This window comes from Miscanthus floridulus, chromosome 17 (genome assembly GCF_019320115.1).
Source record: "Miscanthus floridulus cultivar M001 chromosome 17, ASM1932011v1, whole genome shotgun sequence".
In the NCBI taxonomy this organism is placed as follows: domain Eukaryota; kingdom Viridiplantae; phylum Streptophyta; class Magnoliopsida; order Poales; family Poaceae; genus Miscanthus; species Miscanthus floridulus.
This window is the reverse complement of record NC_089596.1, coordinates 96,346,517-96,362,648: the sequence shown is the minus strand read 5'-3', so window position 1 is coordinate 96,362,648 and position 16,132 is coordinate 96,346,517. Positions and strand designations below refer to the sequence as shown.

At 44.8% G+C, this 16,132-nt stretch overlaps 1 protein-coding gene and 1 pseudogene across 1 annotated transcript; one reads left to right on the top strand and one right to left on the bottom strand.

Moving 5' to 3' along the window:
- Positions 1-369: 369 nt before the first annotated feature.
- Positions 370-2,628, bottom strand: LOC136516034 (uncharacterized; annotated as a pseudogene).
- A 4,368-nt stretch (positions 2,629-6,996) lies between these two features.
- Positions 6,997-14,575, top strand: LOC136516939 (beta-galactosidase 8). The gene is made up of 19 exons (XM_066510442.1): positions 6,997-7,427; positions 7,580-7,693; positions 8,259-8,454; positions 8,843-8,931; positions 9,026-9,106; positions 9,217-9,311; positions 10,310-10,380; positions 10,555-10,645; positions 10,740-10,857; positions 10,940-11,035; positions 11,120-11,168; positions 11,800-11,990; positions 12,091-12,162; positions 12,241-12,387; positions 12,641-12,691; positions 12,786-12,978; positions 13,551-13,696; positions 13,795-13,860; positions 14,212-14,575. Exons 1-19 carry the CDS (start codon positions 7,359-7,361, stop codon positions 14,296-14,298), a joined length of 2,022 nt encoding a protein of 673 aa, XP_066366539.1. The 5' UTR covers positions 6,997-7,358; the 3' UTR covers positions 14,299-14,575.
- The last annotated feature ends 1,557 nt before the right edge of the window (positions 14,576-16,132 follow it).

Below are 16,132 nucleotides of genomic sequence, written 5' to 3'. Positions count from 1 at the left end.
TGAAATCAAAGTTCTGGAAACAGACTACATTGTCAAGTACAATACCACATACAACAGATTGTGGAAACAGACTACATTATGCAAATTCTGGAGGTTCAACTCCTGGGTTGGCTGAGGACTTGTTTCTTCCTTGGCATCAGCTTCTTTGCAATTGTCTTCTTCATTGTTTTTCCTTGTATCTTGCTGGGAGTACTTGTGTCTTCTCCCATCAGACTGTGCATTGGCTAAGGACTTGTTTCTTCCTCCATTAGAAGATTAAGTTGTCTGACATTTGGAAAAAAAAGAGGAGAATTAATGAAATAGAATATTGGACATATGAATGAATAACAAAATATTGGACACTTGTACCTTCATGTCAACCTATTAGGACTATCCTGCAGCTGTGTGTTCCCTTGTTCTGGTGGGACTTGTGACTGGTAGGACTTGGCCATATTCATTGTGACCGGTGGGACTTGTGACTGGTGGGGCTTCACCACATTCATTGTCAAGCTCCCCAGAAACATGCTTTTTTGCCCTCTTTACAGGGACCTTAACATTTTTGCCATACTTAGTTGTATTCGGCCTAGCCTTCCTTTTTGGTGGTTTCTTAGTCCCATTAAGTCTGCACTTGTAACTAGTTTCTCCATGTCCCAATTCTCCACATCTCTTGCATTTCCTTTTCCCTCTAATCAGTTGCCTCTTACCTTTAGCAGCCTCACTGGCCTCCAATTCAGCATCTTTGTCAGCTTCATTTGTAGCCTCTTTGGCAACCTTTTTGGTTTTGTCAGCACTGCCTCCTTCCAAACAACCTTTAATTATCAGTTTCCTGTACCTTCCAACATCTTTTTTATCAAGTGGTGCCTCAACAGGAAAAGGAATATCAACTTTTGGCCATTGTGTCTTATCTGAAAGTGGTTCTATAAGCCTCTTATATGCATTTTTGAACCTCTGCATAGAGTAATAGTCATGAACGAAGTCCTTCAACTTTACATCAGCACTTTGTTGGGCTATTAGCAAGACCAAAGCATGCCGACAAGGCTTTCCAGTGTGCTGCCATTCAAGACAGGTACATTCATGCAAGGATGACTTGACAACATGTCTATTATGTGTGCTGGTAGTGTCATGTACTTCTACAGCAAAACAACCTGCCTTCACAACGGTCAGGTTTCCTAATCCTCCAGTCCTTGCTTTTAGTATAGTTAGGATACCAGGTAGGATGTTACCCTCAAGTCCCTCTGAAATCAACCTTCTTTTGTTCCATAATACCATTAACATTTCTCTAATTTTATCAGCAAGCTCAACTACAGGAAGATCCTTCTAATCTCTAATCTAGTTATTAAAAGACTCTGCAAGATTGTTGGTAACATAGTCATACTTAATTTCTTGATTGAAAGCACTTCTCATCCACAACAATTTGTGGTGGTTATGAAGCCATTCCAATACTTCAGGGCAAGCAGTCACAATGTCATGGAAGAAATATTGGAAAACTTTAGGCCTATATGTCCTAGCTGCAGGATACATTTTTGAAAAAATGTCTCCACCAAATCTTTTTATGAAATTCTGCATTAGATGCCTAAAACATTCTCTATGCTCAGCATTAGGGAAGACATCTCTAACAACTTTCTCTAAACCTTTGCATGCATCAGTGCAAATAGCAAGTAGTGGTAGGTTTCCTATTGCTTTGTGTAGCTGAGTCATGAACCATGTCTAGTTATCTATTGTCTCCCCATCTATAAAACCAAAAGAAAGAGGGTACATCCAATTATGACCATCTATTGCAACAGCTGCAGCCAAATGTCCATTCCACCTACCATTAAGTGCAGTTGAGTCTACGCTCAGATAAGGCCTACAGCCCTCTAAAAAACCCTCAATGCAAGGACTTAATGCACAAAAAAATCTGTGGAAGTAAACCTTGCCATCTACCTCCTTTAAGTCAATTTCAATCACACTACCTGGTGACCGCTTCAATACCTCTGCCCTCCAGCTGAACAACATTTGGAAGCTCTCCTCCCAGCTGCCAAATATTTCCCTCAAGGCAATATTCCTTTCCCTCGCCACTGTGTCATAGTGAATTTCACACTTGTGTTTCTCTTGTAGCTTCTTCTGCAATTCTTTAGGGCCCATGTTGGGAGTCTTCTTAAGGTGGTGAATAGCCTTTGATGCTACCCAGCCACTTGTTGGAGTGGTGGTCTTCCTCCTTGCACTAGAAGAGCATGTATGCCGAGAAATCAAACATGTGACCTGCAAAAAACCAATGAATTAGATATTGACTAGCAACAAAAAAATGTAGAAAAATGTTAGCCACTAGTTAAACACCTTAATGGTTGCCCCATCAGGTTGCCTCCTTCCAACAATATGCCACGGGCAACCTTCTGCATTGCAATTCCCAATGTACCGTTGTGGCTCAGATTTCACTATGTGCAGCTCGAACTCCTCATTTATTGCAAACTGCCTCATAGACAATATGAATTCTTTCATGTTAAGGTACATAGTGCCAATGTCCATACAAGGATTGTTTGGGTCATAGACTAAAATTCTCTCCCCTGGCACATGATCGTCAACAGGAATGGCAGCTCCAGCTGTGTCAATCTCCTCCTCAATAGTGGCATTCCTATTTTCAGGCCCATTTTCCATCTCTGTAGAAGCATGCTGCTCTTGAGATCGATGTTCATCATCCTCGGTTCTCAAACCCAAAAGACGAAATAATTGATCCTCATCAATTATTTCTTGCCTGCCCTCACCCTCTTCATCATTTGTGTCAGCAATCTGCAGGTTGTCTGATTCAACACCTCCATAATATTCTATAGCCAATGCATTGCCACTAACATCACCACATCCATGGTCTACAGCCTTTGCATTGTGACCAACATGACAAGTGTCTGCTATAGACTCTAATCTAAGCTCAGGCTCCACATCGAGCCTGGATAAAGCGAATGCAAGAAATATAGTTAAATTTCTATTCGAACAACTCTATCAGCGTTTCGAATTACGTTCGTGGACTACAAATACAAGAGAGAGAGAGTGCATACCGAGGAATTAGATCACTCCAACTGCAGTCCATGGGGAAGGCGCCAGCTTAGTGGACGCGTCGGCTGGGGACGCGCCGGCCTGGCGCGGCAACCTGGGCACAGGCCTGGCCCACGGCCTAGGGCGGAGCTGAGGCTGGCCTAGGCCGGAGGCGGCGCTTGGATGGCCTAGGGATGCGGCATGGTGGCAGGGTGGTGCCAGCAGGGGAGGGGGCGGCGTGGAGGAAGGCCAGCGCCGGCACGGGAGGGGTCCGGCGTGGTGGCAGGGCGGTGCCGGTAGGGGAGGGGGCGACATGGGGAAGGCCAGCGCCGGTGCCGGCACGGGGAGGGAGCGGCGTGGGGAAGGCCAGCAATGGGGATGGAGGAGAGGGCCGATCCGTTTTATTCGATCCGTTCTGATGAAACAAAAGTAACAGCGCCAGGGGTAGGAATGGAAGCCGGCGTCTTCTTCTTTTTTCACGAATTCAAATTACACAAAGTGTATTCCAGCGGGTTGCATTTGTTTCATAATGGCTAAATTGCGAAACCAATTTGAGGATGGTAAAACTACGAAACATGTTTCTCATGATGGGTCAAATGCCAAAGTCTCACGTGATACCACACCAAACACAAATAAGAGAAATAGTTCATTTTAATAAAAGAAAAAGAAATCAAATAAACAAAAGAGATAACAAAGGAAAACAAGATAAAAAAAATAAAAAAAAACAAATAAGAAAAGAAAAAGAGAAAATAAATAAGCATGGAAAGAGAACTAAAAAGAATAGAATAAGAGAATAAAAAAAGAAAAGGATAAGAAAAAACCGACGAGTGTTAAGGTTTGTGTTGCGTCTGCGACAACAGTGAGCACTGCCCTACTAGTAGTGTTTAAATCCAGAGAGTAAAGTTTAGGTGTATCATATCGAATGTCACGTGGAGTGTCACATCGAGTGTTCGGATAGAAATAATAAAACAAATTACAGAAGTCCTCAGTAATCTACGAGACGAATTTATTAAGCGTAAGTAATCCATCATTAGCACATATTTACTGTACCATCACATTGTCAAATCATGGACTAATTAGGCTTAAAAATTGTCTCACAAATTAGTCTTAATCTGTACATTTAATTTTGTAATTAGTCTATATTTAATATTCCATGTATGTGCCTAAATATTTGACGTGATAGAGATAAACTTTTGCCAAAAAAAAAAAAACAAACACATCCCTAGCCCTTCGACGCTAGCTACTCGAGCTTGTGTGCATGTCGGCTCAGCTTGGTGCTATCAGCATCTGCATAATCCGACGCGGACGATGACACGATGGCTTGGCGCTATCGACTTTTGCATAATCGGACGCGGACGATGACACGATGGCACGGACGGCCTAGCAACAGAGTTGACACAAAACATAAACGCCGTGCCTAGCGTCCGGACGTCCAGAGGGACACGCACGTTCGGACGCACGCGCAGCCCATCTTGTTCGCCGTCGGCCTGCCCGCAAGTGCACTCCGTCCCTGTCTTTGTACCCGCGGGTCCTTCCCCTAGCCCCCTCCTTTCTCTCCGACTCTCTGCACGGGCGACACTCAGGAGCCAGATGAGAGGCTGAGGACGAGTACATCCCCAGTGCTCCCCCGACACGCAGCACCCCCGTCCACCAACCCCCAACGCCCCCGTCCGCATGCCCCCCCCCCCCCCCCCCGAGTCACCCACTGTGAACAACGTAAAACACTTGCAACATAATACGGCAGATGAAACATTTGGAACATGCACTTGCAACATATGTGTGAAACACAGGAAACATCCAAATAAAACACTTGTAACTTGCAACATGAAACTACTTTCTGCAACATAAGACTGAAACAGCTGAAAATATTTGGAACATACTGTTGCAAAATATGTGTGAACCATATGCAACATCAAAATAAAAAAACGACTGCAATATATGTCTGAAAATTAGATGAAATATTTTGAACAAACGCTTACAACATGCCTCTGAAACACTTGCATAATTTGCAACATCACCCGATCTACTTTTGCGACATCAAGATGAAATAATTGCAACATATATCTGAAATGTCTGAAACACTTGAAACATATATATGCAACATAGGGGAAGGAAGGCTAGGCCGGTCGATTTTGGCCGTCGGGGTGGGAGTTAGTATAAATGTCCATGCAACCCGTAGCCCGACGGCACGGCCCGAAGCACGGGTTTTTGGCCCCGCCCACGCACGGCACGACCCGATGCACAGGACCGTGCCTGGGCCATACCCTAGGCATGTGGGCTGGCATGGCACGCCCCGCATTTTTGTGGCAGGCCCGGTGGTGGCCTGGTAACAACCATGACCTGGCCTGTTAAGAGGCCAAGTCTTGTGCACACTATAACCCTAACTATCCCAATTCCCCACTCCCCCCCCGCGCCGCTCGACTCCTGCTCGCGAAGTCGTGAGTCATGACTCGCACCACGTCGCGCCGCTTTCCTCCCGCGCTCCTCCCCTCACTCCCTCACCCACGACTCCTCGCCGCACGCCACTAGTTCTTCTCCATCCCCTCCAGCTCGCGACACCGCGCGGCGCTACCTCCTCGCTCGCAGCGCCGCCGTCGACGGCCGACACCGAGCGTGGACGTTGACGTCCCTTCCCTCTCCTCGAGCGACATCGCTGGGAACAGGCCTCGGTCACCGCGAGAACGAGCGCGCCGGCCCCGAGCTCCGTCCCAACGCCAGATCCGTTGTCAACAGCCCCAAGGGTAAGCTCGTCGGTGGCACTACCATCTCCGGCTGGCGGCTGCTCGCGGCCTCACACTTCCTCCCTTTCCCCCTCTCTCTCTGGCTGCTCGCACTTCCTCATGGGCCCCGGGCTGGCCCGACATGCTGGACTTGTCGTGCTTCTCGGGCCAGGCCAGCCCGAAAAATGACCCAGCAGGCCATGCCTGGGCCGTAGGTCAGGCACGATGCCCGCCTCGGCACGGCCCGGGAGGTACGATGTGCCGTGTCGGCCCAAACCCCATTGAGCCGTGCCTGGCATGGGCCGGACCGGCCCGTTGACCATCTATAGGAGTCGGTGGCGAGCCGCGGCGCGCGCGCACCACCTACACCGGCCACGCTCGTGGGTTCCCTTGGCTCAGTCGGGGAAAACCTGAGGCGCCCGGCACGTGCGCCCCCAGTGGCCATGGCAGGGTCAACGGCACACCCGGCGGCGATGGGCGACGGACGGACGGCGAGGGAGCGAGTGACGCAGGTGACTGGATGTATCTGAGCGGCACAGGGAGCAAGGGCGCGTGGCGCGGCCGGCGTGGGGGGAAGGGCACGACACAGCCCAACGAGCGCATGGTAAGGGAAGGGGGCAGATGGATGAGCGGCCACACTGCTTCGGCCGTAGGGCGGATAAGTATATGGGAGTGGGCGTCGGGCTGATAAGCATACGAAGAAGTGGGGATTTTTTGTTTTTTGTTTATGAGATGAGAGAGACAGGGCCTGCTCCTGCGGAGCCACGTTCTATCGGGAGTCACGGACGGATGCCCGTTTTAAATATTATCGAAACATAAAACATTATTGCCAGGCCACTAGAAAAAAAAGGGGCTCAATAAAAAGGTGCGCCGCAGAGGAGACCGCTCGGCACAGTGCTCCGGTCTGAGCGCTCGGACCGGAAAGATTGTGCCTCGCTCCACAGCAACGTGACACCACACCAAACACCACCACAACTTCACAAGGCACTCCATTTCCAAACCCAATCACATGCTTAGCAACGCTCGAAAACCCGATCAAATCTCATGAATTATGTAACTAAAATTCTGAAGTCCATGTATGATGGGAGTTGAACATGCAGATTCCAGTGTCTTTTTTTTTGCGACAGCAGACTCCAGTGTCATGCTAATTACTCTATAACATGCCATAATAAACGACACAACCACGGCCGAAAGGAACAGATCGGTTAGGAATTCAGTGACCAGAGGAACCCTCGCACGGGCCAGATCTGCCGGCACACACGATCGAACGGTGGCCCGCGGGCATACCAGGTCAGCATGGCCCACATCTTTGTCCAGCAGTGAGCACTATCATCAGTCCATCACTCCCGTCGGCACCAGGGTCAAACCACCGGCGCCACCGGCGCCCGCAGCTGTGCACGAGGTCTCCTCACCCGACGCCCGCTGCGTCCGGACCCAGCTCGGCAACTCGCCCCTCCTCCTCCCGCTGCCGGCTGCCGCCCTCGCGCTTGGCCCCGTTCTCACGGTCACGGGGGTGTCGATCAGAAGGGCGTCCTGCTCACGGCGTCCCCCGACGCGTGGCTCGTAAGGCACGCTTCCCGCGGTACAAGTGCGACCCACGGCGCTGGCGGAGAGGAACCTAGCAGCGGGAGCTCAACGAGTTCAGGGACAGGGATGGCCTCCGGTGGAACCTTCCGGAACCTTCTCCTGGTGCTCCCCCTCTGCCTCGCGCTCGCCTCGTTGGTACGTATGCTCAATTGCTGGTCGCGCTTTTCGGTGCCGTCCTGGGGTGCGATGGTCCGGCGATTCCATGTCGAGGCCCTGCTGAATTGGTGGCACTGCTTCGTTGTGTCGGTGGCTGTGGCCCGCGGTGCCCCTGGATGGTTGGGTATTAGGTTGGTGGCGTGGCGTCGAGGAGGTTCTGGATCGAGAACGACACTTTTAGGAAGGATGGGGCACCGTTCCAGATCGTCGGCGGCGACGTTCATTATTTCCGCATTGTTCCTGAGGTGAGATTTTCATTTTGTGCTTCTCTAGAGGAGTAATATGTAGTTGAGTGACTTGAGTCTTAGTGAGGTTGCCATTTGATAGACTGGTGTTGAACCAATTTATTTCTGCTTGGACTGGAGTGAACCCATCTAGGTCAGAAGCACTGTTAGTACAAAGAGGAGTTTCAGCAACTAAAACATTTCAGTGCTAAGTACCACACATGCATATGTGCAATTGGTCCTAGTTGTTTGGAGTTTGAATTCCAATTGTTCTACTTACACTTTGTTTTTTTTCCAGTAATATTGTTGAAGACGCCAACTTCCAAAATCTTGATAATACTAACTACCAGAATACTATACATCATTGCCTCATATATTTAGTATTCTATGATATGCCTAGTTTTTTTTTGACAGACACCAACATGTAAAGTGTTTAAAGAATCCTCTAGAAATGACATTATTTCGTTGATATGGAAATTAAAAAGTGCACATAACTATGTAATTGACCTTTATCAGCTCGGGCCAACATGTTCTATATATCTTTATTACAATATCATGACCTTCTGCAATGCACTGGTGCTTGCAGTATTGGAAGGATCGCCTTTTAAGAGCAAAAGCATTAGGCTTGAACACAATTCAAACATATGTACCTTGGAATTTGCATGAGCCAGAACCACAGAGCTGGGAATTCAAGGGCTTCGCGGATATTGAATCATATCTGAGACTTGCTCAAGAACTAGAAATGCTGGTCATGCTTCGTATAGGTCCATACATTTGTGGAGGTAAGTTGACATCCGTATATGTTCAGGATGCCAATGGCTGAAGATATAGCTGTATATTTATACTGCATTGAACAAATAGAATTATTATTGCTGCAGAGGATTAATAGCATTATAACGTCAAATGGTCATTACGAAAATCAGAAGAGTCAATTTTCTTGGTTTTCAATAGTACATAAAAGATAGATCATTGAATCTGTGGACGAAGAAATAAAGCTTTCCTCTGCTTATTTGTAAAAGGCATGAGCGTGACTCAGTTTTACATTTTGATACCATGTAGCTGTCCCAAACGTGATGAAGTAATGTCATGATTATCGTTTTCAAATTTGATTGGGTTGTGATGCTGCATGTGCTTGGATTAGAACTTATGATTTGTAATGGTGCACTGCAGAATGGGATCTAGGAGGTTTTCCACCTTGGTTGCTCACCATAGAACCAGCCCTTAAACTGCGATCATCAGATTCGTCCTATCTTTCCTTGGTACTCTTATCAAAGCATGATAAATCTTTGGGTATATAGCACTGGTTTTAGTTGTTTCTGGAGATATTTTGACCAACATTACGATGTTTTCAAGGTGGAGAGATGGTGGGGAGTACTACTTCCGAAAGTGGCACCATTATTATACAATAATGGAGGTCCAGTTATTATGGTTCAGGCAAGTTCATCAGAGTTTAAGTTGCTTTACTACTTCCAGTTCATTTTCATTTCTAGTGTATGTAGCTTTTGTATATATGGAAGAGCCTCATTCTATAGCATGTTTGGCAGATTGAAAATGAATTTGGTTCTTTTGGAGACGATAAGAATTACCTTCATTACCTTGTTCAACTGGCCAGAAGATATCTTGGAAACGACATTATTCTGTACACAGTTCTCTCTGCTCACACTTTTAGCTATACAAATCAGTGCAGTTTTCTTTTCAGCATTTGCAGTCATGTCCATTTTGTATGGCTTTAGAAGTTATGATATACCAATTCTAGGAGTGATTATGTACGGGATGATAGAGGTTTGGTACTTGTTGTTTTGTGTCCTTATGAAATTCTACAGATGTTTACTGCACAAATCTTATGTATAAGCCAATGTGTGGGGTCGATAGTGGTGATGCTATAAGAATTTGGCTGAAATGCTACTGCCTACATGCTAATCAGTCAATATTAGGAAATGCGCGAAAGGGATTGAATTCAATGGTCTTGACAGTAAGCGGAGATGCGCGAAAGGGATTGAATTCCCTCATCATCCTAGGCGCCTGGACCATCTGGAAGCATCGAAATGACTGTGTCTTCAATGGAGCTACCCCTAGACTGTCTACGGCTTTGAACCTGGCTCGGGAGGAAGCCCTTTTATGGTCTATAGCTGGTGCTAAGGGACTGTCCCTGCACACAGCTCGGGATGATGGTTAGAGGGTCTTTGGTCAGGTCGTTCATCTCTGTCATAGGCGATTAGTTTCAGTCAGTAAGCGGGTGTGTGTGTGTGTTTGGGTCTCTATATGACTCCTTTTCTCTACTATTAATACAATGATACGCAGTTCCCCTACGTATTCGAGAAAAAATATTAGGAAATTGGGAATATTGAACTGTTAGATTTCTCAAATAGTATATAAAAAGTGTTCTGATATAACTTCAAATGTTTGTCACACACTACATGCAACAATACAATAGCATCTTCGATTGTAAAAAATGGACCCAATACAATAGCATCACAATGTGACAAAAAGAAAGAAAGAGGAAAAATGAGTCCAGACTTTTTGAGAGTTCTGCTAGCTTGAAGTGTTTCCTAGATGATTTCATCCGATTAATGTTTCATATGATTTGGTTCTAATTACCAAAGTCGTGATCATGTGTACTCTTAATTCCTCTTTCAGTTATACAACTGATGGGGGCGCCATGGGTAATTTAAAGAATGGATCAATTCCTCAAGATGATGTTTTCGCTGGTAAAAATATGATAACTGAGCTGTGCAGTGATGTAGATTATTTGTTGCCTTCGGTAAATAATTATGTTTTCTTAATATGCTGACATGCCTAACTTTCTATATTTCCAAACTTATATTTTACCTGATTTTCATCAGTTAACCACTTTAGCTAATAATAATATGGCTGATGTGCAGCTGTTGATTTTGAAACTGGATCCAATCCATGGCCCATATTCAGATTACAGAAGAAATACAACTTGCCAGGAAAATCAGCCCCTTTAAGTTCGTAAGTTGGCTACAATACACATGATGTCAAATATTCTCTGTCGTGTATTTTTTGTATGTGACTTTACCTAATGTTGGGACCTCTTACTTTTCAGGGAATTTTATACTGGATGGTTAACACACTGGGGTGAAAGAATCGCAACAACAGATGCTACAAGTACAGCTAAAGCCCTTAAAACCATTTTGTGCCACAATGGTTCTGCTGTACTTTATGTCTGTCACTGGAGCCCATTCATCAATGCATTGCATTTGCAGTCTAGGTCTATTAATTCTATTTCTTCATGAGGTTGTCCAGATGGCTCATGGTGGGACCAATTTTGGATTTTATAATGGTGCAAATACTGGTCAAGATGAATCTGATTACAAGCCAGACCTCACTTCTTATGACTATGCAAGTATCACTCCAAATAGTTCATTTCATTTATTGATCCCTTTTTGCATGTCAACTTATTTACGTGACCTCTTTACTGGGCAGGATGCACCAATTAAGGAGCATGGAGATGTGCATAATGGAAAATACAAAGGCATGCTGTTTTTTTTTTTCAAACACGCAGAAGAGCTGCACATCTTTATATTATGGAGAGAAGAAATAACGAGCCCCTACAAACAACCTCCCTGTCTCAACTATGAGACAAGGAAGCTTTGTAGTACATCACAAGTCAAAAAAGCCTGAAACAGAAAAGAAAAAACTCCCTGACCCCGACCTTTTTTCATACACGTAGGAGAGCTGTGTATCTTTATATTAAGAAGAAAAAAGGGGCAAGAACCCTTACAACACACACCCAAGCACACTTGGTTTCTATGCAAACATACGCTCGTTTTTTATACAACAAAAACAACCTCGACCTCAACTAAAGAAAACCAGTTCTGTGATGCATCCAATTTAGATATTCACTTACATGGAACGTTTTTTTTTTCAGCTCACTTTGTCTCAGCCTGCGAAATTCAGCATGAGATAAAAATGGAATACTCAATGGTTTTTTATTTGCAGATCCTAACCTGTGCATAGTGTGTGCCAATGTAGATTAGTGGATGTAGGAACTACTTCATTTGAATCTCTGGCAAATTCCCAAAAAGAACTTTATATGCATATAACTTCTTTTTAAGCACTGTTTTATTTCTATATTTTGATTTCTCATTGCAATTATCAAGCAGCACTGAGAAGAGTAATACATGAATGTACTGGGACTCCTCTTCATCCACTTCCTTCTGACATTGAAAAAGCAAGTTACGGGCTTGTGAAATTACAAAAGGTTGCTTCTCTGTTTGATATCATTGATAATATCAGTGATCCTCTGAAAGTTTCTGTTTCGGAGCATCCACTTTATATGGAACAGATAGGCCAGGTATCAACAAATGTAATTATATGTGTATTTCCGTTATTGTTACTGAACTTATCATTTAAGTTTATGTTTCATGTATCTGTCATGGGGTTTATTTTGTCAGATGTTTGGATTTCTCTTGTACATGTCAGAATACGAAGGGAAACTCCCATCAAGCATCCTGTCAATTCCAAAGGTTGTGGCTTTCATATTCATTTTGTTGGCATGAAAGAAAGATCATCTCTTCTAAGATGTGAATTCTGTGTTGCTGCAGGTACATGACAGAGCTCAGGTGTTTGTGTCTTGCTCAGTTGATGGTTTCAGAAACCTAAGATATGGTGGTGTAATTGAAAGATGGTCTAATAAAACACTAGAGATACCGAACTTAAGATGTTCATCTACTACCAGCCTATATATCCTGGTAATCTTTCTTGCATTTTCTTCAGAACTTTCTTTCTAGCGTTGTAGTACTATTGTTAATTGACTCGAGTTTTAGTGTTACGCCTTAAAATGAATTCTTTTTTCATTCCTCAAACATCAACTAAAAAAAGAACAGAGGTTACGTTTCTCCAAGTTTCCTTTTCAACCTTAAATTATTCTTGCAATCCTACTTCAAGAAAAATTCTTACAATCTTAATGGTTTGTTGCTTACCGTATCTGTGTTTCATCTGCAGGTAGAAAATATGGGTCGTGTAAATTATGGGCCATATATTTTTGACCGGAAGGTAAGTACCACATTGCCTCTCGTTAGCTGCAGCGTCTGCATGGACCATGGTTATAGGCTTCTATTGCTGATCAGTGACCAGTTCTGAAATACAGGGAATACTATCTCCTATTCAAATAGATGGCATTACTATCCGTCACTGGAAAATGTATCCACTTGCACTCAATTCACTGGACAACCTTCCAAAACTTCAACTAATCACTCAAATACCTTATGTTGGAGCCAGTAAAATGTCCATTCATGGAGACTCAGAAAAGAATTTGCAGGAATCGTCATCCTATTCAAATGGTAAGTCTCTACATTCAAACAGTTCTGCAAGCAGTGAAAGGGTCAGACAATTAATTCTCATGCAGTTATGGTATTTGTAAAATAGTGTGGCACAGTTTATGGTCCATCATGGGCTCATGGCATGAGAACAGCTTACCTCTAGGAAATATCACCCTCTGTCCCAAATTATAGGTGGTTTACTCGTTTTGGCTTTTCTAAAAGCTATGTACCTAGATATACGATATGTCTAGATACATAATAGAAGTTGTGTATCTAGAAAGGCCAAAACGACCTATAAATTGGAACGGAGGGAGTACTGATCTGGAGCAAGATATAACTATCTATGTGTCATATGTAGTTCCTAGGTGGGTTACTGTAACACGTGGGGTTCATTCTTATCTTCTGGAATTCCTTATATTCTTTTTAGCTGAGCTACACATGGATTGAACAACTAACTGAACTGTACCTTTTCTTTCATAATTTTTTAATCAACATGTTTCTGTGTCTGGTTTCTTCTTGGATGTCATATCTACTTTATGTTTTGAGAAACATGCTGCTTTGAAACTCAATATCCTTGCATTATCTTATAACAGGAAGCATTTCTGCACTACCTGCGTTTTATGAAGGCCATTTCCATATTGACCATGAGAGTGAGATAAAGGATACATTCATATCATTTCGTGGTTGGAACAAGGGTGTTGCTTTTGTGAACAACTTCAACATCGGAAGATTTTGGCCGGTACAATCCTGAGAGTTTTGTTCTGCACATTGTTTATGAAGTCTAATTTCAATAATCTATGTGTTTGCTCATTAGAGCTGAAATTGATTTTTTTCCAGGCACGCGGACCACAATGTGCCCTTTATGTTCCAGCTCCTATCCTCAAACCTGGAGACAACATTGTTGTACGTAGTTTCTCTCTCCTTATAACGTTAATGCGCTGTCTGGTTATGATACTTTTCGGCTTTTACTGTACTTTTTTTTGTCAAAATTATGGAGAAATAGTATTAATCCACATTTCTATGCAGAGAAAGGTTTTCTTTAACAAAAATCCAACGTAGCTGGATCTGGTATTTTCTTGTTCTAATCCATACTGTCAAAATGAAAGGAGGACAAGAAACGCTCAGCAAAATTTAGGAACCTATGTTAACGCCTTAGCAGATTTATTTTCAGATGATTACTCATCTTTAGGTGTTGAGTAGGTGATGATTGATGAAAGAACTAACATACGCAACATTATCTTTGTTTTTCTTCAGGTAATCTTTGAACTGCATGATCTAAATCCTGAGCTCACTATCGATTTTGTTACGGATCCGGATTTCACTTGCGGTCCGAACCAGTAAAAAGGGTTGCACGTGACTGCCACGTGGTGTACATACTACATAGTACAGTGCAGTGCAGTGGTTTCCTTCCTCTTGCTTCTCTCAGAAGATGCAAGCGCCCTTCATCATTCTGCGATGTCAATGTCTAAATCACACCATGTCACCATGGCTAATGACCGCCCTGTATATTTGCAACCACAGAACGTTAATGGCACGCCGTGCCGCCGAGCTTTGCATTTTCGGAAATGGTGTGGATCCAAATTTGTGTCTGAGCTATATATACTTGTGGTTTGGATTACGTTTGAAGAGCTCTGGAGAAGTAGTAACTCGCGAGATAGTGTCAGGCCCAACCAACAAAGCACAAGGACCAAAGCCCACACACGCTTCCATCAGCCCAACCTAACGCGCAACGGGAGTCCGGGCCTTATTGCTTGATGTCTAAAATTTATCAGCGATTTTTTTTTCTCGCAAAAGGTTTGCACATATTTGTATTAAGGTAGAGAAAATATTGGTTACAATACGCCTTATCAGCGCCCTAGGGGTCAATAAATTTATCAGCGATTTGAGTCTATACAAAAGTTTGTCAACATCTTTCATTCGGGTGGCAAACATTTTTACCCAACTTTACTAACGTTTGCTTTCCAAATCTTTGATATATTTTTGGTAACAAACGAAGCAGGCCCTCGCTCCACAGCAACGTATCAACGTGACACCACACCAAACACCATCACAAACTTCACAAGGCACTCCCATTTCCAAGCCCGCCCCCACCTCGCGCGGCGGCCGCCGGCGCCTCCACGTCTCCGCGCTCCATGCCGTGCACGGCTGGGCGTCCCGGACCCGGACCCCAGCACGGCAGCACCCACCCAACCTTTCTTTCCGCCGAACCGAACGAACCACCGATCCCTCGGATTCTCCTTCATTCTTGATGAAATGAAAGGCAAGTGCGAACGGAGACGGACGAAGCAGCCGGTCACACCAAGTCGCCGGGTCCCTCCAGTGGCCTCCCGGGCATATGTTTCGCATGCTGCTAGCTTCTTCCCGGCTGCCCTGCTGTCTGGTCCCTGAAGCGTTCCGGTGAACGACCCCGCCGAACTTGTGCTCCAGAAAGGGCGAGCTAGCTATGCGCTGCATGCCTTGGACAAGGTACGTGGTGTACGAGAGCTACGTGTGCCCACAGATGCAGAAAAAGATGCCGGCGCTGGCACCTGGCAGCTCCGTTCACACGCACAGCACAAAAAGGTCGTCCAGGGACACTTGGGCCAATGGCGGGGCGCCACGGCGAGGGGCACGTAACGATCGGCGACGGCGACTGGGCTCCTGCAGATGCATATCCCCAGCACGTTAGCCGGCAGGCAGGCAGGCTTCCCAGATCTTTTCTTTCTTTCTGTTTTTTTTCTTTTCTTTTTTTTAAGGAAAAAATCTCTCTCTTTGCATCTTTGGCGACGAATTTCTCATCTCATCTCGCTTTTGAGAGTCCCGAGTAGAGCACGTAATTTGCTGTCTTCCTTCACACTAACGAAAAGGAAAGCTACCCCTATGTTACTCCCTCGTTTCGTAGAAATAAAAATACAAGTCTAGATTCTCAAGAACGGGTTAGTGGAGGTGAAAAATAACGTATGTGTCCTAGATACCTATCAACTTTGAGCCTACAATCACATCATTTTTAAGGAGAGAGACGCAGCGCTCCTGTGGCACCCTGTCGGCTAGTGATCGATCCTCCTCAGGGGCGATTTATGCTGGCCAGAGGGGAAAAAAAATCCTCTCACCTGTCCAGCGTCTCCCAAAGCACAGGTTGCAGATCGGCCAACTCATAGAGTTACGGGGTAATGGTTCGGGGTTTTTTCTCGACCTG